Below are 26236 nucleotides of genomic sequence, written 5' to 3' on the forward strand. Positions count from 1 at the left end.
CCAGTAACAGAGAAGGCTAACACATTGTCTGATCGTAGCGGTAACAGAGAAGCTAACACATTGTTTGATCCACTGTCCCACTGTCAGAGAAGGCTAACACATTGTCCCACTGTCTCACTTGTCTGATCCAGTAACACTGTCACATTGTCCACTGCAGTAACAGAGAAGGCTAACCATTGTCTGATCGTAGCTGTCTAACACTTGTTTGATCCAGAGAAGGCTAACTTGTCCAGTAACTGCTAACACATTGTCTGTCCAGTAACACTGGCTAACACATTGTTTGTCCCACTGTAACCACTGTCCCACTCGTCTAAGGCTACACATTGTCTAACACTGTCTGATCGTAGTCCCAACAGAGAAGTCACACTGTCTGACTGTCCACTGGCTCACATTGTCTGATCTAGCAGTAACAGAGAAGGCTAACACATTGTCTGATCGTAGCACTGTCAGAGAAGGCTACTTGTCCACTGCAGTAACCTAACACTTGTCTGATCGTAGCAGTCAGAGAAGGCTAACACATTGTCTGATCACTGTCAGAGAAGGCTAACACATTCCCTGATCTGTCCAGAGAAGTCCTAACACATTGTCTGTCGTAGCAGTAACAGAGAAGGCTAACACATTGTCTAACTGTCCCCTGTAACAGACTGTTTGATCTGTAGCAGTAACAGAGTAACACATTGTCTGATCGTACTAACAGAGTCTAACACATTGTCTGATCGTAGCAGTAACAGAGAAGGCTAACACATTGTCTGATGTCCAGTAACAGAGAAGGCTCACATTGTCCGTACAGTAACAGAGACTGCTAACACATTGTCTGATCTGTAGCAGTAACAGAGAAGTCCACATTGTCCCACTGTCAGAGAAGGCTAACACATTGTTTGATCGTAGCAGTAACAGAGAAGGCTCCATTGTCTGTCCCAGAGAAGGCTAACACATTGTCTGACTGTCCCAGTAACAGAGAAGGCTAACACATTGTTTGACTGTCCCACTTGTCTGATCGTCTCACTAACAGAGAAGGCTAACTTGTCCCACTGATCGTAACTAACAGAGAAGGTCACATTGTCTGTCCCAGTAACAGAAAGGCTAACACATTGTCTGATCTAGCAGTCTAACACATTGTCTGATCGTCCAGAGAAGTCTAACTAGTCCCACATTGTCCGTAGCAGTAACAGAGAAGGCTAACACAGAGAAGGCTAACACATTGTCCAGTAACAGAGAAGGCTAACACATTGTCTGATCGTAGCAGTAACAGAGAAGGCTAACACATTGTCTAATCTAGCAGGAACACAGAGAAGGCTAACACATTGTCCCATCGTCCCAGTAACAGAGAAGGCTAACACATTGTCCCATCTAGCAGGAACACAGAGAAGGCTAACACATTGTCTGATCGTAGCAGTCCCACAGAGAGGCTAACACATTGTCTGATCTAGCAGTAACAGAGAAGGCTAACACATTGTCTAATCTAGTAACAGAGAAGGCTAACACATTGTCTGATCGTAACATTGTTTGAAGCAGGAACAGCAGGAACACAGAGAAGGCTAACACATTGTCTGATCGTAGCAGTAACAGAAAGGCTAACACATTGATCGTAGCATAACAGAGAGGCTAACACATTGTTTGATCGTAGCAGTAACAGAGAAGGCTAACACATTGTCTGATCGTAGCAGTAACAGAGAAGGCTCCACATTGTTTGATCGTAGCAGTAACAGAGAAGGCTAACACATTGTCTAATCGTAGCAGTAACAGAGAAGGCTAACACATTGTTTGATCGTAGCAGTAACAGAACTCAGAGTAGCAGGAACACAGAGAAGGCTAACACATTGTCTGATCGTATCGGTAACAGAGAAGGCTAACACATTGTCTGATCTCCAGGAACACAGAGAAGGCTAACACATTGTCTGATCTCTTCTCCAGAGAAGGCTCACATTGTTTGATCTCTAGCTCTCACAGAGAAGGCTAACACATTGTCTCTCGTAGCAGTAACAGAGAAGGCTAACAGTCTGATCTCAGGGTAACACATTGTTTGATCGGAGTAACAGAGAAGGCTAACACATTGTCAGGTAACAGAGAAGGCTAACACATTGTTTGATCAAAGTAACAGAGAAGGCTAACACATTGTCTAATCGTAGCAGTAACAGAGAAGGCTAACACATTGTTTGATCGTAGCAGTAACAGAGAAGGCTAACACATTGTCTGATCGTAACAACAGAGAAGGCTAACACATTGTCTGATCGTAGCAGTAACAGAGAAGGCTAACACATTGTTTGATCGTAGCAGTAACAGAGAAGGCTAACACATTGTCTGATCGTAGCAGTAACAGAGAAGGCTAACACATTGTTTGATCGTAGCAGTAACAGAGAAGGCTAACACATTGTTTGATTGTAGCAGTAACAGAGAAGGCTAACACATTGTCTGATCGTAGCAGTAACAGAGAAGGCTAACACATTGTCTGATCGTAGCAGTAACAGAGAAGGCTAACACATTGTCTGATCGTAGCAGTAACAGAGAAGGCTAACACATTGTCTGATCGTAGCAGTAACAGAGAAGGCTAACACATTGTCTGATCGTAGCAGTAACAGAGAAGGCTAACACATTGTCTGATCGTAGCAGTAACAGAGAAGGCTAACACATTGTCTGATCGTAGCAGTAACAGAGAAGGCTAACACATTGTCTGATCGTAGCAGTAACAGAGAAGGCTAACACATTGTCTGATCGTAGCAGTAACAGAGAAGGCTAACACATTGTCTGATCGTAGCAGTAACAGAGAAGGCTAACACATTGTCTGATCGTAGCAGTAACAGAGAAGGCTAACACATTGTTTGATCGTAGCAGGAACACAGAGAAGGCTAACACATTGTTTGATCGTAGCAGTAACAGAGAAGGCTAACACATTGTCTGATCGTAGCAGTAACAGAGAAGGCTAACACATTGTTTGATCGTAGCAGTACACAGAGAAAGGCTAACACATTGTCTGATCGTAGCAGTAACAGAGAAGGCTAACACATTGTCTGATCATAGCAGTAACAGATAAGGCTAACACATTGTCTGATCAGCAGTAACAGAAAGGCTAACACATTGTCTGATCGTAGCAGTAACACAGAGAAGGCTAACACATTGTCTGATCGTAGCAGTAACAGTAAGGCTAACACATTGTCTGATCATAACAGTAACTAACACATTGTCTGATCGTAGCAGTAACTAACACATTGTCTGATCATAGCAGCAGTAACTAACACATTGTCTGATCATAGCAGTAACTAACACATTGTCTGATCATAGCAGTAACTAACACATTGTCTTTGATCATAACAGTAACTAACACATTGTCTGATCGTAGCAGTAACTAACACATTGTCTGATCGTAACAGTAACTAACACATTGTCTGATCATAACAGTAACTAACACATTGTCTGATCATAACAGTAACTAACACATTGTCTGATCATAGCAGTAACTAACACATTGTCTGATCGTAACAGTAACTAACACATTGTCTGATCGTAACAGTAACTAACACATTGTCTGATCATAACAGTAACTAACACATTGTCTGATCGTAACAGTAACTAACACATTGTCTGATCGTAACAGTAACTAACACATTGTCTGATCGTAGCAGTAACTAACACATTGTCTGATCGTAACAGTAACTAACACATTGTCTGATCGTAGCAGTAACAGAGAAGGCTAACACATTGTCTGATCGTAGCAGTAATGTTTCTGTGTGTGTCAATCCCAACAGGGTTCGGATGGTTTTCCTGGATCTATTGGAGTTTTGGGAGAGAAGGGGAAGAGGGTGAGTAGTAGAGGGAGGCTTTACAATAGGGCGTGTTCATACATTCAATCTGGAGTGCCAGAGTGCACTCTGGGCGTTCCTAAATTCAGAGCGTTATGCTCTCGGAGCATTCAGAGTGTTCTCTAGGAGCGTTCAGAGTGTTCTCTAGGAGCGTTCAGAGTGTTCTCTAGGAGCATTCAGAGTGTTCTCTAGGAGCGTTCAGAGTGTTCTCTAGGAGCGTTCAGAGTGTTCTCTAGGAGCGTTCAGAGTGTTCTCTAGGAGCGTTCAGAGTGTTTCGCTCTAGGAGCGTTCAGAGTGTTCTCTAGGAGCGTTCAGAGTGTTCTCTAGGAGCATTCAGAGTGTTCTCTAGGAGCGTTCAGAGTGTTCTCTAGGAGCGTTCAGAGTGTTCTCTAGGAGCGTTCAGAGTGTTCTCTAGGAGCGTTCAGAGTGTTCTCTAGGAGCATTCAGAGTGTTCTCTAGGAGCGTTCAGAGTGTTCTCTAGGAGCGTTCAGAGTGTTCTCTAGGAGCGTTCAGAGTGTTCTCTCTTCAGAGTGTTCTCTAGGAGCATTCAGAGTGTTCTCTAGGAGCTCTAGGAGCATTCAGAGTGTTCTCTAGGAGCGTTCAGAGTTTCTCTCTAGGAGAGTTCAGAGTGTTCTCTAGGAGCATTCAGAGTGTTCTCTAGGAGCATTCAGAGCGTTTCGTTCTAGGAGCGTTCAGACTGTTTCTCTCTAGTTCAGAGTGTTCTCTAGGAGCATTCAGAGCGTTTTTGTTCTAGGAGCGTTCAGAGTGTTTCGCTCTAGGAGAGTTCAGAGTGTTCTCTAGAGCGTTCAGAGTGTTTCTCTCTAGGAGAGTTCAGAGTGTTTCGCTCTAGGAGAGTTCAGAGTGTTCTCTAGGAGCGTTCAGAGTGTTCTCTAGGAGAGTTCAGAGTGTTCTCTAGGAGAGTTCAGAGTGTTTCGCTCTAGGAGAGTTCAGAGTGTTTCGCTCTAGGAGCGTTCAGAGTGTTCTCTAGGAGCGTTCAGAGTGTTCTCTAGGAGCGTTCAGAGTGTTCTCTAGGAGCGTTCAGAGTGTTTCGCTCTAGGAGCGTTCAGAGTGTTCTCTAGGAGCGTTCAGAGTGTTCTCTAGGAGCGTTCAGAGTGTTCTCTAGGAGCGTTCAGAGTGTTTCGCTCTAGGAGAGTTCAGAGTGTTCTCTAGGAGCGTTCAGAGTGTTCTCTAGGAGCGTTCAGAGTGTTTCGCTCTAGGAGCGTTCAGAGTGTTTCTCTCTAGGAGCATTCAGAGTGTTCTCTAGGAGCGTTCAGAGTGTTCTCTAGGAGCGTTCAGAGTGTTCTCAAGGAGCGTTCAGAGTGTTCTCTAGGAGCGTTCAGAGTGTTCTCTTGGAGCGTTCTCAGAGTGTTCTCAGGAGCGTTCAGAGTGTTCTCTGGGAGCGTTCAGAGTGTTCTCTAGGAGCGTTCAGAGTGTTCTCTAGGAGCGTTCAGAGTGTTCTCTAGGAGCGTTGAGAGTGTTTCTCTCTAGGAGAGTTCCGAGTGTTTCGCTCTAGGAGCGTTCAGAGTGTTCTCTAGGAGCGTTCAGAGTGTTCTCTAGGAGCGTTCAGAGTGTTCTCTAGGAGCGTTGAGAGTGTTTCTCTCTAGGAGAGTTCAGAGTGTTCTCTTCAGGGAGCGTTCAGAGTGTTCTCTAGGAGCGTTCAGAGTGTTCTCTAGGAGCGTTCAGAGTGTTCTCTAGGAGCGTTCAGATTGTTCTCTAGGAGCGTTCAGAGTGTTTCTCTCTAGGAGCGTTCAGAGTGTTTCTCTCTAGGAGCGTTCAGAGTGTTTCTCTCTAGGAGCGTTCAGAGTGTTTCGCTCTAGGAGCGTTCAGACTGTTTCGCTCTAGGAGCGTTCAGAGTGTTCTCTAGGAGCGTTCAGAGCGTTCTCTAGGAGCGTTCAGAGTGTTCTCTAGGAGCGTTCAGAGTGTTCTCTAGGAGCGTTCAGAGTGTTCTCTAGGAGCGTTCAGAGTGTTCTCTAGGAGCGTTCAGAGTGTTCTCTAGGAGCGTTCAGAGTGTTCTCTAGGAGCGTTCAGAGTTCTCTAGGAGCGTTCAGAGTGTTCTCTAGGAGCATTCAGAGTGTTCTCTAGGAGCATTCAGAGTGTTCTCTAGGAGCATTCAGAGCGTTTCGTTCTAGGAGCGTTCAGACTGTTTCTCTCTAGGAGCATTCAGAGTGTTCTCTAGGAGCATTCAGAGCGTTTCGTTCTAGGAGCGTTCAGAGTGTTTCGCTCTAGGAGAGTTCAGAGTGTTCTCTAAGAGCGTTCAGAGTGTTTCTCTCTAGGAGAGTTCAGAGTGTTTCGCTCTTGGAGAGTTCAGAGTGTTCTCTAGGAGCGTTCAGAGTGTTTCGCTCTAGGAGAGTTCAGCGTGTTTCGCTCTAGGAGAGTTCAGAGTGTTTCGCTCTAGGAGAGTTCAGAGTGTTTCGCTCTAGGAGCGTTCAGAGTGTTCTCTAGGAGCGTTCAGAGTGTTCTCTAGGAGCGTTCAGAGTGTTCTCTAGGAGCGTTCAGAGTGTTTCGCTCTAGGAGCGTTGAGAGTGTTCTCTAGGAGCGTTCAGAGTGTTCTCTAGGAGCGTTCAGTGTTCTCTAGGAGCGTTCAGAGTGTTTCGCTCTAGGAGAGTTCAGTGTTCTCTAGGAGCGTTCAGAGTGTTCTCTAGGAGCGTTCAGAGTGTTTCGCTCTAGGAGCGTTCAGAGTGTTTCTCTCTAGGAGCATTCAGAGTGTTCTCTAGGAGCGTTCAGAGTGTTCTCTAGGAGCGTTCAGAGTGTTCTCAGGAGCGTTCAGAGTGTTCTCTAGGAGCGTTCAGAGTGTTCTCTAGGAGCGTTCAGAGTGTTCTCAGGAGCGTTAGAGTGTTCTCTGGGAGCGTTCAGAGTGTTCTCTAGGAGCGTTCAGAGTGTTCTCTAGGAGCGTTCAGAGTGTTCTCTAGGAGCGTTGAGAGTGTTTCTCTCTAGGAGAGTTCCGTGTTTCGCTCTAGGAGCGTTCATGTTCTCTAGGAGCGTTCAGTGTTCTCTAGGAGAGCGTTCAGAGTGTTCTCTAGGAGCGTTGAGTATCTCTAGGAGAGTTTCGAGTGTTTGCTCTAGGAGCGTTCAGTATGTTGTCAAGGAGCGTTCAGGTACAGTATTCTCAGGAGCGTTCAGAGTATTCTCTAGGAGCATGTCTCTAGGAGCGTTCAGAGTGTTTCTCAGTATATTGTCAGGTACAGTTTCTCTCTAGGAGCGTTCAGAGTGTTGTCTAGGTTCAGTATTTGTCTAGGAGAGTTCAGAGTGTTCTCTAGGTTCAGTATGTTCTCTAGGAGCGTTCAGGTAGTGTTCTCTAGGAGCGTTCAGAGTACAGGAGCGTTATCTAGGAGCGTTCAGACTGTTCTCTAGCGTTCAGAGTGTTCTCTAGGAGCGTTCAGTATATTCTCTAGTGTTCAGGTACAGTAGACAGTAGTGTTCTCTAGGTAGCGTTCAGAGTGTTCTCTAGGAGCAGTCAGAGTGTTCTCAAGGAGCGTTCAGAGTGTTCTCTAGGATATTGTTCAGGTGTTCTCTTGGAGTGTTCTCAAGGATGTTCTCTGGGAGTCAGGTAGTGTTCAGGAGCGTATGTTCTCTAGGAGCGTTCAGATTGTTCTCTAGGAGCGTTGAGTATACAGTGTTTCGCTCTAGGATTGTCAGGTAGTGTTCTATTGTGTTCTCTAGGAGCGTTCAGAGTGTTCTCTAGGAGCGTTGAGAGTGTTTCTCAGGTAGTTTCAGTGTTTCGCTCTAGGAGCGTTCAGTATGTTCTCAGGTAGAGTGTTTCGCTCTAGGAGCGTTCAGATGTTCTCAGTGTTCTCTAGGAGCGTTCAGAGTGTTCTCAGGAGCGTTCAGTATGTTTCTCTCTAGGAGCGTTCAGAGTGTTTCTCTCTAGGAGCGTTCAGGTTTCGCTCTAGGAGCGTTCAGTTTTCGCTCTAGGAGACAGAGTGTTCTCTAGGAGCGTTCAGAATTCTCTAGGAGTTCAGAGTGTTCTCTAGGAGCGTGTCAGAGTGTTTCGCTCTAGGAGCGTTCAGAGTGTTCTCTAGGAGCGTTCAGAGTGTTTCGCTCTAGGAGCGTTCAGACTGTTCTCTAGGAGCGTTCAGAGTGTTCTCTAGGAGCGTTCAGAGCGTTCTCTAGGAGCGTTCAGAGTGTTCTCTAGGAGCGTTCAGAGTGTTCTCTAGGAGCGTTGAGAGTGTTCTCTAGGAGCGTTCAGAGTGTTCTCTAGGAGCGTTGAGAGTGTTTCGCTCTAGGAGCGTTCAGAGTGTTCTCTAGGAGCGTTCAGAGTGTTCTCTAGGAGCGTTCAGAGTGTTTCGCTCTAGGAGAGTTCAGAGTGTTTCCGTCTAGGAGCGTTCAGAGGATATTGTCAGGTACAGTATATTGTCAGGTACAGTATACAGTATACTGTCAGGTACAGTATATTGTCAGGTACAGTATACAGTATATTGTCAGGTACAGTATATTGTCAGGTACAGTATACAGGATATTGTCAGGTACAGTATATTGTCAGGTACAGTATACAGTAGATTGTCAGGTACAGTATATTGTCAGGTACAGTATACAGCATATTGTCAGGTACAGTATACAGTATATTGTCAGGTACAGTATACATTATATTGTCAGGTACAGTATACAGCATATTGTCAGGTACAGTATATTGTCAGGTACAGTATATTGTCAGGTACAGTATACAGTATATTGTCATATTGTCAGGTACAGTATATTGTTAGGTACAGTATACAGTATATTGTCAGGTACAGTATACAGTATATTGTCAGGTACAGTATATTGTCAGGTACAGGATATTGTCAGGTACAGTGTATACAGTATATTGTCAGGTATAGTATACAGTATATTGTCAGGTACTCAGTGGTGTATCCATGGTAACAGTCTGTATGGTGTACCCATGGTAAGGTCTGTCCTGTTTTCTCTTCCACAGGGTCCCGTGGTGCAGTGCAGGACAGAGGGTCTGTGAGTGTGTCTGTGTGTGTACATGTGTGTGTGTGTACTGTCTGTGTGTGTGTGTGTGTGTGTGTGTGTGTGTGTGTGTGTGTGTGTGTGTGTGTGTGTGTGTGTGTGTGTGTGTGTGTGTGTGTGTGTGTGTGTGTGTGTGTGTGTGTGTCTGTGTGTGTGTGTGTGTGTGTGTCTGTGTGTGTACTGTCTGTGTGTGTGTGTGTGTGTGTGTGAGTACTGTCTGTGTGTGTGTGTGTGTACGTGTGTGATGTACTGTGTGTGTGTGTCTGCTTAGGTTTTTTCAAATGTGTGTGTTTAATATTTTTTTTTATTAAACACACACAAGAATGGTGTATAGGAGGTATACATGACAGGTATACAATTCTTATCTAAACATAAAAGAGCAGACAGGAACAACAAGACCCAGAGTTCTGGGTTTTGTTCAGTTTTGTTCTGGGTGCAGAACAAATAATACAAAACACGACATACAAAACAATGACACGTTTTTTAATTTATTCTGTATCCCGAGAAGGTACCAAACAAATTGATCACATCAAGAATAGCTGGGATACTAGCCTGGGGTTCTGTTACATAGAGGAGGATGTCATCTGCGTATAGGGAGATCTTATTTAGAGTGTCTTTAGTATTATAGCCGTGTATTGCTGCATGAGATCTAATCGTCTGAGCAAGCGGTTCGATAATTAGGGCGAAGAGCATAGGCGACAGCGCACAACCCTGCCTTGTCCCCTGTTGAGGTTAAATCGGGCGACAATGATTGGTTAGTGAGTATTCTGGCACAGGGGTTCCTATATAAAAGCTGGATCCAATTTGTGAACCCATCTCCAATGTTACATTTCTGTAGGACCTTGAATAGACAGGGCCACTCAACTTGGTCAAAGGCCTTTTCGGCGTCAAGAGATATGAGGCAAGGTGCTTAGGTTTGTTTATCTGTGTGTGTGTGTGTGTGTGTGTGTGTGTGTGTGTGTGTGTGTGTGTGTGTGTGTGTGTGTGTGTGTGTGTGTGTGTGTGTGTGTGTGTGTGTGTGTGTGTGTGTGTGTGTGTGTTGTGTGTGTGTGTGTGTGTGTGTGTGTGTATTTGTCTCTGCCTATGCGTGTTTATCTGTGTGTGTAATACTGTTGTGTTTCCGGCAGGGGGTGCGTGGGGGCCGGGGTGCCAAGGGACCAACGGGGAAGACAGGGGGAAAGGTCAGAGTTCAACTCATTTTAATCATTATGAGGTCATCATAATCTCTCTATCCAGCAGTAATACAGAGTGCGTCCCAAATGGCACCCTAAAAAGTAGTGCACTACATGGAGAATAGGGTGCCTTTGGTAAGGGTACCCTATTCCCTTCATAGTGCACTACTTTAGATTAGTGCATTACATAGAGAATAGGATGCCATATGGAGCATAACCTCAGTATACTATACTATTAACTTATAGAATCCTATACAATATACTATACTATTAATTTATAGACTACTATACAATATACTATACTATTAACTTATAGACTACAATACAATATACTATACTATTAACTTATAGACTACTATACAACATACTATACTATTAACTTATAGACTAGTATACAATATACTATACTATTAACTTATAGAATACTATACGATATACTATACTATTAACTTATAGACTACTATGCTGTATACTATACTATTAACTTATAGACTACTATGCTGTATACTATACTATTAACTTATAGACTAGTATACAATATACTATACTATTAACTTATAGAATACTATACGATATACTATACTATTAACTTATAGACTACTATGCTGTATACTATACTATTAACTTATAGACTACTATGCTGTATACTATACTATTAACTTATAGACTACTAGATTTTTAGACATTTTAGCAAATCCAATTTTAAAAATGATATCTCTGTACCTTTGCTCTGTTCATTTTTGCCTCGATCCTGACTAGTCTCAGTCCCTGCCGCTGAAAAACATCCCACAGCATGATGCTGCCACCACCATGCTTCACCATGGGGATGGTGACAGGTTTCCTCCTTGACATTCAGGCCAAAGAGTTCAATCTTGGTTTCATCAGACCAGAGAATCTTGTTTCTCATGGTCTGAGAGTCTTTAGGTGACTTTTGGCAAACTCCAAGTGGGCTGTCATGTGCCTTTTACTGAGTAGTGGTTTCCGTCTGACCTCTCTACCATTATAGCCTGATTGCTGGAGTGCTGCAGAGATAGTTGTCCTTCTGGAAGGTTCTCCCATCTCCACAGAGGAACTATAGAGCTCTGTCAGAGTGACCATCGGGTTCTTGGTCACCTCCCTGACCAAGTCCCTTCTACACCGATTGCTCAGTTTGGCCGGGCGGTCAGCTCTAGGAAGAGTCTTGGTGGTTCCAAACTTCTTCCATTTAAGAATAATGGAGAAATGTTTTGGTGCCCTTCCCCAGATCTGAACCTGAGCCAGATCTGAACACAATCCTGTCTCCTTCGACCTCACGGCATTGTTTTTGCTCTGACATGCACTGTCAACTGTGGGACCTTATATAGACAGGTGTGTGCATTTCTAAATCATGACCAATCAATAAAATTTACCACAAGTGGACTCCTCCAATCAAGAAACATCTCAAGGATGATCAATGGAAACAGGATGCACCTGAGCTCAATTTCGGGTCTCATAGCAAAGGGTCTGAATACTTATGTAAATATGTTTATTTTTATATTTTACTTTTATAAATTTTGCAAAAATTTATCATAACCTTTATTATTATGGGGTATTGTGATGTCATTATAGGGTATTGTGATGTCATTATAGGGTATTGTGATGTCATTATAGGGTATTGTGATGTCATTATAGGGTATTGTGATGTCATTATAGGGTATTGTGATGTCATTATTGGGTATTATGGGGTATTGTGTGTAGATTACTGAGGATTTTAAAAAATAAATCATTTTTAGGATAAGGCTGTAACGTAACAAAATGTGGACAGAGTCCAGGGGTCTGAATACATTCTGTACATATAGATTTATATTCCGGACTCGGACATTGCTCGTCCTAATATTTCTACATTTCTTGATTCCATTCTTGTACTTTTTAGGTTTGCCTGTATTGCCTTGTATTGTTAGATATTACTGCACTGTCGGAGCTGGGAACATAAGCATTTCGTTACACACGCAGAAACACTCGCTAAATATGTCTTCCGTGCTGTCTGTCACAGGGCTCCTCTGGACATGATGGACCCAATGGACCAACTGGAGACAGGGTAAGGACAGGAACGTCATGTCTCATTGATCGGTTTATTGATTGATTGGTTAATTATTTGATTGGCTGATTTGTTAATTAGTATATTTGTTGACTGGTTGATTGGTTGATTTGTTAATTGGCTAATTAATTGAATTACGTGTTTGATTGGTTGGATAAGTGTTTGATTAATTAACGGATTGACTGTTTGATTGATTCATTTATGTGTTGTCTAGGGGCCTCAAGGGCCACAAGGACGGAACGGGGAATCAGGACCCAAGGGACCGAACGTGAGTGTCACACACACACACACACACACACACACACACACACACACACACACACACACACACACACACACACACACACACACACACACACACACACACACACACACACACACTGTCATTGTAGTGTAACAGGATGTTGAATTGTGTGACTGTGATGTCCCTTCCTGTGTGTGTGTGTGTGTAGGGTCCAGCGGGGAAAGATGGACTTCCGGGTCATCCAGGTCAGAGAGGAGAGCCGGTGAGTAGAGGTTAGAGGTCACAAGAAGTTACCTAAATACACCTATCCATCCACTGATGTCTCTCTCTTCTCTTTCTCTCTCTCTCTCTCTCTCTCTCTCCTCTCCCTCTCCCTCTCCCTCTCCCTCTCTCCCTCCCTCCCTCTCCCTCTCCCTCTCTCTCTTCTCTCTCTCTCTCCAGGGTTTCTCAAGGAAAGACTCTCCCCCTCTCCAGGAGGTGTTGTGGGGCCACAGGTATAATAATAATAATATAATATATGCCCTTTAGCAGACGCTCTTTCTCCCTCTCTTACAGTCATGTCTCTGCATACATTCTACGTCTGGGTGGTCTCTCTCACTCTCTCTCACCTCTCTACCCTCTCAGGGTTTCCAAGGAAAGACGGGACCCCCAGGTCCAGGAGGTGTTGTGGGGCCACAGGTGAGTCTGATTGGTTGCTATGTGTGTTCTCTCGAACCTGATTGGTCTGTTTGTGTTCTCGCTAACCTGATTGGTTGCTGCAGGGTAAATCAGGTGAGACCGGGTCGTTGGGAGACAGAGGTCACCCCGGGTCACCTGGCGTACCGGGAGAGCAGGGCTTACCTGGCGCCGCCGGGAAGGAGGGAGCTAAGGTGATTCTTCGTCATCATCATCATCATTATGAATCATCATTGTTTTCACCCCGATAATCACCATTACCAATCATTACAAGAATCATCTTCATTGGTAAGTTCAATTGACCTCATGAGCGTTCCACCAATCAGAGCTGTTGTTGTTGTTGTTTCCAGGGCGACCCGGGCACAGGAGGGACTTCTGGGAAAGCTGGTCCTCCAGGACTTAGGGGCTTCAGAGGCAGCAGAGGGGCTGCCGGGGGCATGGTAACACACATACACACAGACACAGACAGAGACACAGAGATACACACAGAGACAGACACAGAGACAGACACAGAGACAGACACAGAGACAGAGACAGACACAGACACAGACACAGACACAGACATACACAGAGACAGACACAGACACAGAGACAGACACAGACACAGACACAGACACAGACACAGACACAGACACAGACACAGAGACAGACACAGACACAGACACAGACACAGACACAGACACAGACACAGACACAGACACAGACACACACAGACACAGAGACAGACACAGAGACAGACACAGAGACAGACACAGAGACAGACACAGAGACAGACACAGAGACAGACACAGAGACAGAGACAGAGACAGAGACAGAGACAGACACAGAGACAGACACAGACACAGAGACAGAGACAGACACAGAGACAGAGACAGAGACAGACACAGAGACAGACACAGAGACAGACACAGAGACAGACACAGAGACAGAGACAGACACAGAGACAGAGACAGACACAGAGACAGAGACAGACACAGAGACAGACACAGAGACAGACACAGAGACAGAGACAGACACAGACACAGACACAGACACAGACACAGAGACAGAGACAGAGACAGACACAGACACAGAGACAGAGACAGAGACAGACACAGAGACAGAGACAGACACAGAGACAGAGACAGAGACAGACACAGACACAGAGACAGAGACAGACACAGACACAGAGACAGACACAGAGACAGACACAGAGACAGACACAGAGACAGACACAGACACAGAGACAGACACAGACGCACACAGAGACACAGAGATACACACAGTGACAGACACAGACACAGAGACTGACACAGACACAGACACAGACACAGAGACACAGAGACTGACACAGTGACAGAGACAGAGACTGACACAGAGACAGACACAGAGACAGACACAGAGACAGACACAGACAGACACAGAGACAGACACAGAGACAGACACAGAGACAGACACAGAGACAGAGACAGACACAGAGACAGACACAGACACAGACACAGAGACAGACACAGAGACAGACACAGAGACAGACACAGAGACAGAGACTGACACAGACACAGACACAGAGACAGAGACACAGAGATACACACAGTGACAGACACAGAGACTGACACAGAGACAGACACAGACACAGAGACAGAGACACAGAGATACACACAGTGACAGACACAGAGACTCCAGACACTTCCTCTCTCTCCAGACACAGAGACTGACACAGAGACACACAGAGACAGACACAGATCTTGTGATGGTATGATAGCAGTGTGTTCTCCCCAGGGTCCTGCTGGTCTGAAAGGAGGTGAAGGACCAGTCGGAGCAGCAGGAGCTATAGTGAGTCCTCTCTCCTCTCCTTCTACATCTGTCCTCTCTCTCCATCTGCCAACACAGACCCCAGACAGACACTTCCTCTCTCTCCATCTGCCAACACAGACCCCAGACAGACACTTCCTCTCTCTCCATCTGCCAACACAGACCCCAGACAGACAGACACTTCCTCTCTCTCCATCTGCCAACACAGACCCCAGACAGACACTTCCTCTCTCTCCATCTGCCAACACAGACCCCAGACAGACACTTCCTCTCTCTCCATCTGCCAACACAGACCCCAGACAGACACTTCCTCTCTCTCCATCTGCCAACACAGACCCCAGACAGACACTTCCTCTCTCTCCATCTGCCAACACAGACCCCAGACAGACACTTCCTCTCTCTCCATCTGCCAACACAGACCCCAGACAGACACGTCCTCACTCCATCTGCCAAGACAGACCCCAGACAGACACTTCCTCTCTCTCAATCTGCCAACACAGACTCCAGACAGACACTTCCTCTCTCTCCATCTGCCAACATAGACCCCAGACAGACACTTCCTCTCTCTCCATCTGCCAACATAGACCCCAGACAGACACTTCCTCTCTCTCCATCTGCCAACACAGACCCCAGACAGACAGACAGACACTTCCTCTCTCTCCATCTGCCAACACAGACCCCAGACAGACACTTCCTCTCTCTCCATCTGCCAACACAGACCCCAGACAGACAGGCACTTCCTCTCTCTCCATCTGCCAACACAGACCCCAGACAGACACTTCCTCTCTCTCCATCTGCCAACACAGACCCCAGACAGACACTTCCTCTCTCTCCATCTGCCAACACAGACCCCAGACAGACACTTCCTCTCTCTCCATCTGCCAACACAGACCCCAGACAGACAGACACTTCCTCTCTCTCCATCTGCCAACACAGACCCCAGACAGACACTTCCTCTCTCTCCATCTGCCAACACAGACCCCAGACAGACAGACACTTCCTCTCTCTCCATCTGCCAACACAGACCCCAGACAGACAGACACTTCCTCTCTCTCCATCTGCCAACACAGACCCCAGACAGACACTTCCTCTCTCTCCATCTGCCAACACAGACCCTAGACAGACACTTCCTCTCTCTCCATCTGCCAACACAGACCCCAGACAGACACTTCTTCTCTCCATCTGCCAACACAGAACCCAGACAGACAGACACTTCCTCTCTCTCCATCTGCCAATACAGACCCCAGACAGACACTTCCTCTCTCCATCTGCCAACCCAGACCCCAGACAGACACTTCCTCTCTCCATCTGCCAACACAGACCCCAGACAGACACTTCCTTTCTCCATCTGCCAACACAGACCCCAGACAGACACTTCCTCTCTCCATCTGCCAACACAGACCCCAGACAGACACTTCCTTTCTCCATCTGCTAACACAGACCCCAGACAGACACTTCCTTTCTCCATCTGCCAACACAGACCCCAGACAGACACTTCCTCTCTCCATCTGCCAACACAGACCCCAGACAGACACTTCCTCTCTCCATCTGCCAACACAGACCCCAGACAGACACTTCCTCTCTCCATCTGCCAACACAGACCCCAGACAGACACTTCCTCTCTCCATCTGCCAACACAGACCCCAGACAGACACTTCCTCTCTCCATCTGCCAACACAGACCCCAGACAGACACTTCCTCTCTCCATCTGCCAACACAGACCCCAGACAGACACTTCCTCTCTCCATCTGCCAACACAGACCCCAGACAGACACTTCCTTTCTCCATCTGCCAACACAGACCCCAGACAGACACTTCCTTTCTCCATCTGCCAACACAGACCCCAGACAGACACTTCCTCTCTCCATCTGCCAACACAGACCCCAGACAGACACTTCCTCTCTCCATCTGCCAACACAGACCCCAGACAGACACTTCCTCTCTCCATCTGCCAACACAGACCCCAGACAGACACTTCCTCTCTCCATCTGCCAACACAGACCCCAGACAGACACTTCCTCTCTCCCATCTGCCAACACAGACCCCAGACAGACACTTCCTCTCTCCATCTGCCAACACAGACCCCAGACAGACACTTCCTCTCTCTCCATCTGCCAACACAGACCCCAGACAGACAGTGTGAAGATGTATAATGTACATATGTAAATCCCCTCCCCCTCCCCCTCTCTCTCTCTGCAGGGGCCGGTGGTGAGAGGGGTCCCCCAGGGTCAGCCGGTGCCATTGGTCAGCCTGGGAGGGCAGGGGCTGTGGGTGGACCTGGACCAATGGGAGAGAAGGGGAACCGGTAAGTACTGTAAAGGTGTTCCATATTCTGGGTTCTACATTCCATATTGTGAGTTCTGAGTTCCGTATTCTGAGTTCTACATTCCATATTGTGAGTTCTGAGTTCCGTATTCTGAGTTCTACATTCCATATTGTGAGTTCTGAGTTCCATATTCTGAGTTCTACATTCCATATTGTGAGTTCTGAGTCCCTATAGTTCCAGAGTTGTATGTAGGTAATGTAACTGTCTGTGTGTTGTGCTGTCCCAGGGAGGGGCGGGTCCTATTGGACCATCAGGACAGGATGGAGACCAGGGACCTCTAGGACTACCTGGAGCTGCAGGCCCTGCAGGACCCCGAGGAGAGGATGGGGATAAGGTAACATGGCCTGTCCCTGTGTGTGTTGTTGTTGTTGTTGTTGTTGTGTGTATCTGAAGGCGTTTATTGTGTGTGTGTGTGTAGGGAGAGACTGGAGGACCAGGGCAGAAGGGCAGCAAAGGAGACAAAGGAGAATCAGTGAGTCTACTGAGATAATTACTACACCAAATCTACACCAAAATTACACAAATACAGTACTACACCAATACTACCCTAATACTACACGAATACTAAACCAATACTACCCTAATACTACCCTGTTATTATACTAATACAGTACTACCCTAATACTACCCTGTTATTATACTAATACCAAACCAATACTACACTAATACTGCCACAAGACGACACTAATACTGGACCAATACTAAACTAATACTACAGTAATACTGCCACAAGACGACACTAATACTGCACCAATACTAAGCTAATACTACACTAATACTGCCACAAGACAACACTAATACTGCACCAATACTAAGCTAATACTACACTAATACTGCACCAATACTAAGCTAATACTACACTAATACTGCCACAATACGACACTAATACTGCTACAATACTACACTAATACTGCCATAAGACTACCCGGAGACTACACTAATACTGCCATAAGACTACCCGGAGACTACACTAATACTGCACCAATACTAAGCTAATACTACACTAATACTGCACCAATACTAAGCTAATACTACACTAATACTGCACCAATACTAAGCTAATACGACACTAATACCAAATATTTAACCATTTAGTCTCGTGAACCTTGTTATTGCCTGTCATCTCCCCAGTAACTAAGTAACATTGTCTGTGTCTCTATAGGGCCCCTCAGGACCAACCGGTGGCCAGGGGCCGATGGGGCAGTCAGGAGTTCCTGTGAGTCTATTCTACATCCACATACCTGTAATGTTTCTCTCGTCTAAAGGATTCATTTTTAAGATTGAAAGTAACCCTCTCCCTCTCCTCCCCTTTCCATCCCCTTCTCCCCCTCTGCCCCTCCTCCCCCCTCTGCCCCTCCTACCCCCTCCTCTCTCCCAGGGTGTGGATGGGGAGTCAGGTCCCAGGGGCCAGCAGGGAATGTACGGGGCCAAGGGAGACGAGGGTCTCCGGGGTTTCAAGGGCTCCAAAGGACCCATCGGACTACAGGTGAGACACACGCACACGCACACACACACACACACACACACACACACACACACACACACACACACACACACACACACACACACACACACACACACACACACACACACACACACACACACACACACACACACACACACACACACACACACACACACACACACACACACACACACACACACACACACACACACACACACACAAACACACACACACAAACACACACACACACACGCACACACACACACACACACACACACACACATACAGGTGAGTGGCCTCAAGTGTCAGGCTTCCAATATTCTCAGGTGATAATGTCTTGGGTAGTATTGCTGTCGTCATGGTAATTGCCTGCAGTAAATGCCATCCTTACAGCTTCCGTGTGTCAATCAACTGTTTATATACAATTCTAAACGTGAGGTTGTGTGTTCCCTAGGGATGCCTGGTCTACCAGGAGAGAAGGGGAGAGCGGACACATCGGCTTGATGGTGAGGTCACATCCTGTCTTTATGACACTGTTTCCTGTCAGCCTACTGATTCAGATACAGAAACTATATAGAGTGGTTTGGAACTAGATAGGTGGATGGAGACTGATTGGTGATTGTGACATCATTAATTAACATAATGAAGCTAGATCTATTAATGATCTATTGACTGATTACTATACTGACCTGATGGTCTGTTGATTGATTACTATACTGACTGTGTTTTCCTATCAGGGTCGTCCAGGTCAGTTTTGATTACCCAGGGGATTGATTACCACAAGGGCCTAGTGGGGGACAGGTGATTGATACTACACACACTGTTGATTGACACACACACACACACACATTGATTACTACACACTGTTGACACTGACACACACACACTGTTGACACACACACACACTGTTGATTGATTACTACACACACACACTGTTGACACACACTATACTGACTGGATGGTCTGTTGATTGATTACACTGACTTGGTTTGTTGACACACACACACACACTGTTGACACCCTGACCTGTTGATTGATTACCTGACTGTGGTCTGTTGTGCAGGACTGGATGGTCTGGGCTAGACCAGGTCTGGGGCTGGACTATACCAGGGGTAAATGGATGAGAAGGTGAGCAGAGAGACATACTGACTGGATGGTGGTTGTTCACTGGGATATTATGTGTCTGTTGATTGAAGAGAGGTCTGTTGATTGATTACTCATGGTCTGTTGATTGATTACTATACTGACTGGATGGTCTGTTGATTGATTACTATACTCTGGATGGTCTCTTCTGTTGATTGATTACTTACTATCTCTCTATCTGATGGTCTCTCTTGATTACTATACTGACTTGGTCTGTTGATTGATTACTATACTGACTGGATGGTCTGTTGATTGATCTACTATACTGACTTGGTCTCTATACTGACCTGATGGTCTGTTGATTGATTACTATACTGACTCTGTTGATTGATTACTATACTGACTGGATGGTCTGTTGATTGATTACTATACTGACTGATGGTCTTTGATTGATTACTCTTTGATGGTCTGTCTATACTGACTCTGGTCTGTCTTGATTACTATACTCTCTTTGATTGATTACTCTTTCTGTATTGATTACTATACTGACTCTCTGTTGATTGATTACTATACTGACTGGATGGTCTCTCTGATCTCTCTCTCTATACTGACTCTCTCTCTCTTGATTACTATACTCTCTGTTGATTGATTACTCTCTTCAGGTCTGGAGGATGGAGAATCTGGGGTCTGTTGAGACCAGGACCCGTTGGTGTAACAGGAGGCAGCGTAAGTCTGGAATACACTGCCATCAGACACACATAACTGCACCACATATCACACTTTCACAAAAGTCATGAAGACGTGGCTAAAGGTCAGTCAGATTTGTGAACATAATCCCTGGCTGCGTATTGCAGCTTTCCATGTTGTCTGTTGTCTGTAGCTTGTGAGGTGTGAAATCACTCTGTCCCCCTCCCCTCTCTCTGTCCCCCACCCCTCTCTCTGTCCCCCATCCCTCTCTCTGTCCCCCACCCCTATCTCTGTCCCCCACCCCTCTCTCTGTCCCCCACCCCTCTCTCTGTCCCCATCCCTCTCTCTGTGTCCCACCTCTCTCTGTCCCCACCCCTCTCTCTGTCCCCCACCCCTCTCTCTGTCCCCACACCCCTCTCTCTGTCCCCCACCCCTATCTCTGTCCCCCACCCCTCTCTCTGTCCCCCACCCATCTCTCTGTCCCCCACCCCACACACTCTCTGTCCCCACCCTTCTCTCTGCCCCCCACTGGACCCTAAATGGAGAGAAGGTGAGCTCTGGTGTTCTGTCCCCACCCCTCTCTCTGTCCCCCTCCCCTCTCTCTGTCCCCCACCCCTCTCTCTGTCCCCCACCCATCTCTCTGTCCCCCTCCCCTCTCTCTGTCCCCATCCCTCTCTCTGTGTCCCTCTCTCTGTCCCCCACCCCTCTTCTGTCCCCCTGGACCCCATCAGACTAACTGTCCCCCACCACACTTTCATCTCTGTCCCCACCCCTCTCTCTGTCCCCCCCCCACCCATCTCTCTGTCCCCATCCCCTCTGTCCCCCACCCCTCTCTGTCCCCCACCCCTCTCTCTGTCCCCCACCCCTCTCTCTGTCCCCCACCCCTCTCTGTCCCCACCCTTCTCTCTGTCCCCCACCCCTCTCTCTGTCCCCCACCCCTATCTCTGTCCCCCACCCCTCTCTCTGTCCCCCCCACCCATCTCTCTCTGTCCCCCACCCCTCTCTCTGTCCCCACCCTTCTCTCTGTCCCCCACCCCTCTCTCTGTCCCCCACCCCTCTCTCTGTCCCCCACCCCTCTCTCTGTCCCCCATCCCCTCTCTCTGTCCCCCACCCCTCTCTCTGTCCCCACCCATCTCTCTGTCCCCCACCCCTCTCTCTGTCCCCCACCCCTCTCTCTGTCCCCCACCCCTCTCTCTGTCCCCCACCCATCTCTCTGTCCCCCACCCCTCTCTCTGTCCCCACCCATCTCTCTGTCCCCCACCCATCTCTCTTTCCCCCACCCCTCTCTCTGTCCCCCCCCCCTCTCTCTGTCCCCCACCCCTCTCTCTGTCCCCCACCCACTCTCTCTGTCCCCCACCCCTCTCTCTGTCCCCCACCCGTCTCCCTATCCCCCCCCTCTATGCCCCCCCTTTCTCCACCCCAGGGGGATATAGGTGACCAGGGGGAGAAGGGGGACTCAGGTCTCTCTGGAGCAGCAGGGCCCCCAGGAGCCAGAGGCCCCCCAGGAGAGGATGGGTCCAAGGGAAACTCTGTGAGTTACATAAGAACACTGTACATTCTCACATAATACACACTCACCCTTTCATAATAATCCTTTCTATCCTTTTCTCTCTCTCTCTCCCCCCCTCTCTCTCTCGCCTCAGGGTCCGATTGGTTTCCCAGGAGACTCAGGACAGCCAGGGGAGGCAGGACCCAACGTGAGTGTTCCATTCTTCTCCCCACTGTTCCCCGGTACTGAACATACCATCTCTATTACAGGGGCAGGTTAAGTCTCTCTCTCTCTCTCTCTCTCTCTCTCTCTCTCTCTCTCTCCCCCTCTCTCTCTCCCCCTGCTCTCTCTCTCTCTCTCTCTCTCTCTCTCTCTCTCTCTCTCTCTCTCTCTCTCTCTCTCTCTCTCCCTCTCTCTCTCTCTCGGTCTGCTCTCTCTCTCTCTCTCTCTCTCTCTCTCTCTCTCTCTCTCCCCCTCTCTCTCTCTCTCTCTCTCTCTCTCTCTCTCTCTCTCTCTCTCTCTCTGTCTACAGGGGGAGGATGGAGGTCCTGGATCCAAGGGAGATGGTGGAGATCCAGGGAAATCAGTGAGTGTTTCATATGTCTGGTATATCATCTGTATAAGTGTATATGTGCGGGTTCAGACAGCGTTCCAACGCACAGAGATCCATTAAATCAGTTCCATCTGTGACCAGAGAGATGGACTTTGTTGAAGTCTCCTGCATCTGATTGTCTCGTTGTTCAGACGTTTCAGGTGTTTTCTATAACTTGTTTTCATTGTTGTTTTCTGTAGGGTCCACCAGGAGCATCAGGGGAACCCGGGCCCTCAGGACCACCGGGACGCAGGGTGAGAGAGAGAGAGAGTGTCACTGTGTGTTAGTTAGTTCATATGTAATTGTCAATAACTTAAATATTCCTCTATTTCCCTGTTAGGGTCACCTGGGTAAAGAAGGGAAGCAGGGGAAAGCGGGGATGAAAGGAGGGAAGGGATCTCCAGGGTTGGAGGGTCTCCTGGGGAAGACAGGACCGGTGGGAGCCCAGGGACATTCTGGTAAACCAGGTCCTAGTGGTCTCAGAGGGATCCCTGGCCCAGCGGTGAGCACACACACACACACACTCTGACCCCTGACCTGTCAACTCATGACCACACAACCTCATATGCCAGATGTACTATACTGAGAATGTAAAACTGATCAACTTCATCAATGACAATACAGTTCAAATAAAACAATTAATGTCTGTCTGTCTGTCTGTCTGTCTGTCTGTCTGTCTGTCTGTCTGTCTGTCTGTCTGTCTGTCTGTCTCTCTCTCTCTCTCTGTCTGTCTCTCTCTCTCTCTCTCTCTCTCTCTCTCTCTCTCTCTCTCTCTCTCTCTCCCTCCCCCTGCTTTCTCTCCTTCTCTCTCTCTTCTTCTCTCTCTCTAACCTCTCTCTCTCTCCCCTTCTCTCTCTCTAACCTCTAACCTCTGTCTGTCTGTCTGTCTGTCTGTCTGTCTGTCTGTCTGTCTGTCTGTCTGTCTGTCTGTCTGTCTGTCTGTCTGTCTGTCTGTCTGTCTGTCTGTCTGTCTGTCTGTCTGTCTGCCTGCCTGCCTGCCTGCCTGCCTGCCTGTCTGTCTGTCTGTCTGTCTGTCTGTCTGTCTGTCTGTCTGTCTGTCTGTCTGCCTGCCTGTCTGTCTGTCTGTCTGTCTGTCTGTCTGTCTGTCTGTCTCTCTCTCTCTCTCTCTCTCTCTCTCTCAGGGGGAACAAGGTTTAAATGGACCACCAGGCGTAACAGGACCACCAGGACCCATGGTAAAACAGTCTACACCTTTATCATCCATCTCTCCATCCTTCCATCCCACTCCATCCACTGTCCCTTTCTCTACAGTCTACTGCCCTATCTCAGTCACTACTATAGACCCATACATCCTGTATCAGTCTACAGCCCTATCTCAGTCACTACTATAGACCCATACATCCTGTATCAGTCTACAGCCCTATCTCAGTCACTACTATAGACCCATACATCCTGTATCAGTCTACAGCCCTATCTCAGTCACTACTATAGACCCATACATCCTGTATCAGTCTACAGCCCTATCTCAGTCACTACTATAGACCCATACATCCTGTATCAGTCTACAGCTCTATCTCAGTCACTACTATAGACCCAAACATCCTGTATCAGTCTACAGCTCTATCTCATTCACTACTATAGACCCAAACATCCTGTATCAGTCTACAGCCCTATCTCAGTCACTACCATAGACCCAAACATCCTGTATCAGTCTACAGCCCTATCTCAGTCACTACCATAGACCCATACATCCTGTATCAGTCTACAGCCCTATCTCAGTCACTACTATAGACCCATACATCCTGTATCAGTCTACAGCTCTATCTCAGTCACTACTATAGACCCAAACATCCTGTATCAGTCTACAGCTCTATCTCATTCACTACTATAGACCCATACATCCTGTATCAGTCTACAGCCCTATCTCAGTCACTACTATAGACCCATACATCCTGTATCCGTCTACAGCCCTATCTCATTCACTACTATAGACCCAAACATCCTGTATCAGTCTACAGCCCTATCTCATTCACTACTATAGACCCAAACATCCTGTATCAGTCTACAGCCCTATCTCAGTCACTACTATAGACCCATACATCCTGTATCAGTCTACAGCCCTATCTCAGTCACTACTATAGACCCAAACATCCTGTATCAGTCTACAGCCCTATCTCAGTCACTACTATAGACCCACACATCCTGTATCAGTCTACAGCCCTATCTCAGTCACTACTATAGACCCATACATCCTGTATCAGTCTACAGCCCTATCTCAGTCACTACTATAGACCCAAACATCCTGTATCAGTCTACAGCCCTATCTCAGTCACTAGTATAGACCCAAACATCCTGTATCAGTCTACAGCCCTATCTCAGTCACTACTATAGACCCATACATCCTGTATCAGTCTACAGCCCTATCTCAGTCACTACTATAGACCCATACATCCTGTATCAGTCTACAGCTCTATCTCAGTCACTACTATAGACCCAAACATCCTGTATCAGTCTACAGCCCTATCTCAGTCACTACTATAGACCCATACATCCTGTATCAGTCTACAGCCCTATCTCAGTCACTACTATAGACCCAAACATCCTGTATCAGTCTACAGCCCTATCTCAGTCACTACTATAGACCCATACATCCTGTTTCAGTCTACAGCCCTATCTCAGTCACTACTATAGACCCAAACATCCTGTATCAGTCTACAGCCCTATCTCAGTCACTACTATAGACCCAAACATCCTGTATCAGTCTACAGCCCTATCTCAGTCACTACTATAGACCCATACATCCTGTTTCAGTCTACAGCCCTATCTCAGTCACTACTATAGACCCAAACATCCTGTATCAGTCTACAGCCCTATCTCAGTCACTACTATAGACCCATACATCCTGTATCAGTCTACAGCCCTATCTCAGTCACTACCATAGACCCATACATCCTGTATCGGTCTACAGCCCTATCTCAGTCACTACTATAGACCCATACATCCTGTATCAGTCTACAGCCCTATCTCAGTCACTACTATAGACCCAAACATCCTGTATCGGTCTACAGCCCTATCTCAGTCACTACTATAGACCCAAACATCCTGTATCAGTCTACAGCCCTATCTCAGTCACTACTATAGACCCAAACATCCTGTATCAGTCTACAGCCCTATCTCAGTCACTACTATAGACCCAAACATCCTGTATCAGTCTACAGCCCTATCTCAGTCACTACTATAGACCCAAACATCCTGTATCGGTCTACAGCCCTATCTCAGTCACTACTATAGACCCATACATCCTGTATCAGTCTACAGCCCTATCTCAGTCACTACTATAGACCCATACATCCTGTATCAGTCTACAGCTCTATCTCATTCACTACTATAGACCCAAACATCCTGTATCAGTCTACAGCCCTATCTCAGTCACTACTATAGACCCATACATCCTGTATCAGTCTACAGCTCTATCTCAGTCACTACTATAGACCCAAACATCCTGTATCAGTCTACAGCTCTATCTCATTCACTACTATAGACCCAAACATCCTGTATCAGTCTACAGCCCTATCTCAGTCACTACCATAGACCCAAACATCCTGTATCAGTCTACAGCCCTATCTCAGTCACTACCATAGACCCATACATCCTGTATCAGTCTACAGCCCTATCTCAGTCACTACTATAGACCCATACATCCTGTATCAGTCTACAGCTCTATCTCAGTCACTACTATAGACCCAAACATCCTGTATCAGTCTACAGCTCTATCTCATTCACTACTATAGACCCATACATCCTGTATCAGTCTACAGCCCTATCTCAGTCACTACTATAGACCCATACATCCTGTATCCGTCTACAGCCCTATCTCATTCACTACTATAGACCCAAACATCCTGTATCAGTCTACAGCCCTATCTCATTCACTACTATAGACCCAAACAT

General features: G+C 46.9%; 1 protein-coding gene and 1 pseudogene across 1 annotated transcript in view; both read left to right on the plus strand.

Moving 5' to 3' along the window:
- Positions 1 to 17289, plus strand: part of LOC118383952 (collagen alpha-1(XI) chain-like) — a 164846-nt gene extending 147557 nt beyond the window's left edge. The window contains 4 exon segments of the mRNA XM_052526138.1: positions 13242 to 13331; positions 14650 to 14702; positions 16880 to 16987; positions 17235 to 17289. Coding sequence (XP_052382098.1) covers positions 13242 to 13331; positions 14650 to 14702; positions 16880 to 16987; positions 17235 to 17289 — 306 coding nt within the window.
- A 914-nt stretch (positions 17290 to 18203) lies between these two features.
- Positions 18204 to 26236, plus strand: part of LOC127931982 (collagen alpha-1(V) chain-like) — a 28319-nt pseudogene continuing 20286 nt past the window's right edge.

The sequence above is a fragment of the Oncorhynchus keta genome, chromosome 10, assembly GCF_023373465.1.
Source record: "Oncorhynchus keta strain PuntledgeMale-10-30-2019 chromosome 10, Oket_V2, whole genome shotgun sequence".
NCBI classification, from domain to species: domain Eukaryota; kingdom Metazoa; phylum Chordata; class Actinopteri; order Salmoniformes; family Salmonidae; genus Oncorhynchus; species Oncorhynchus keta.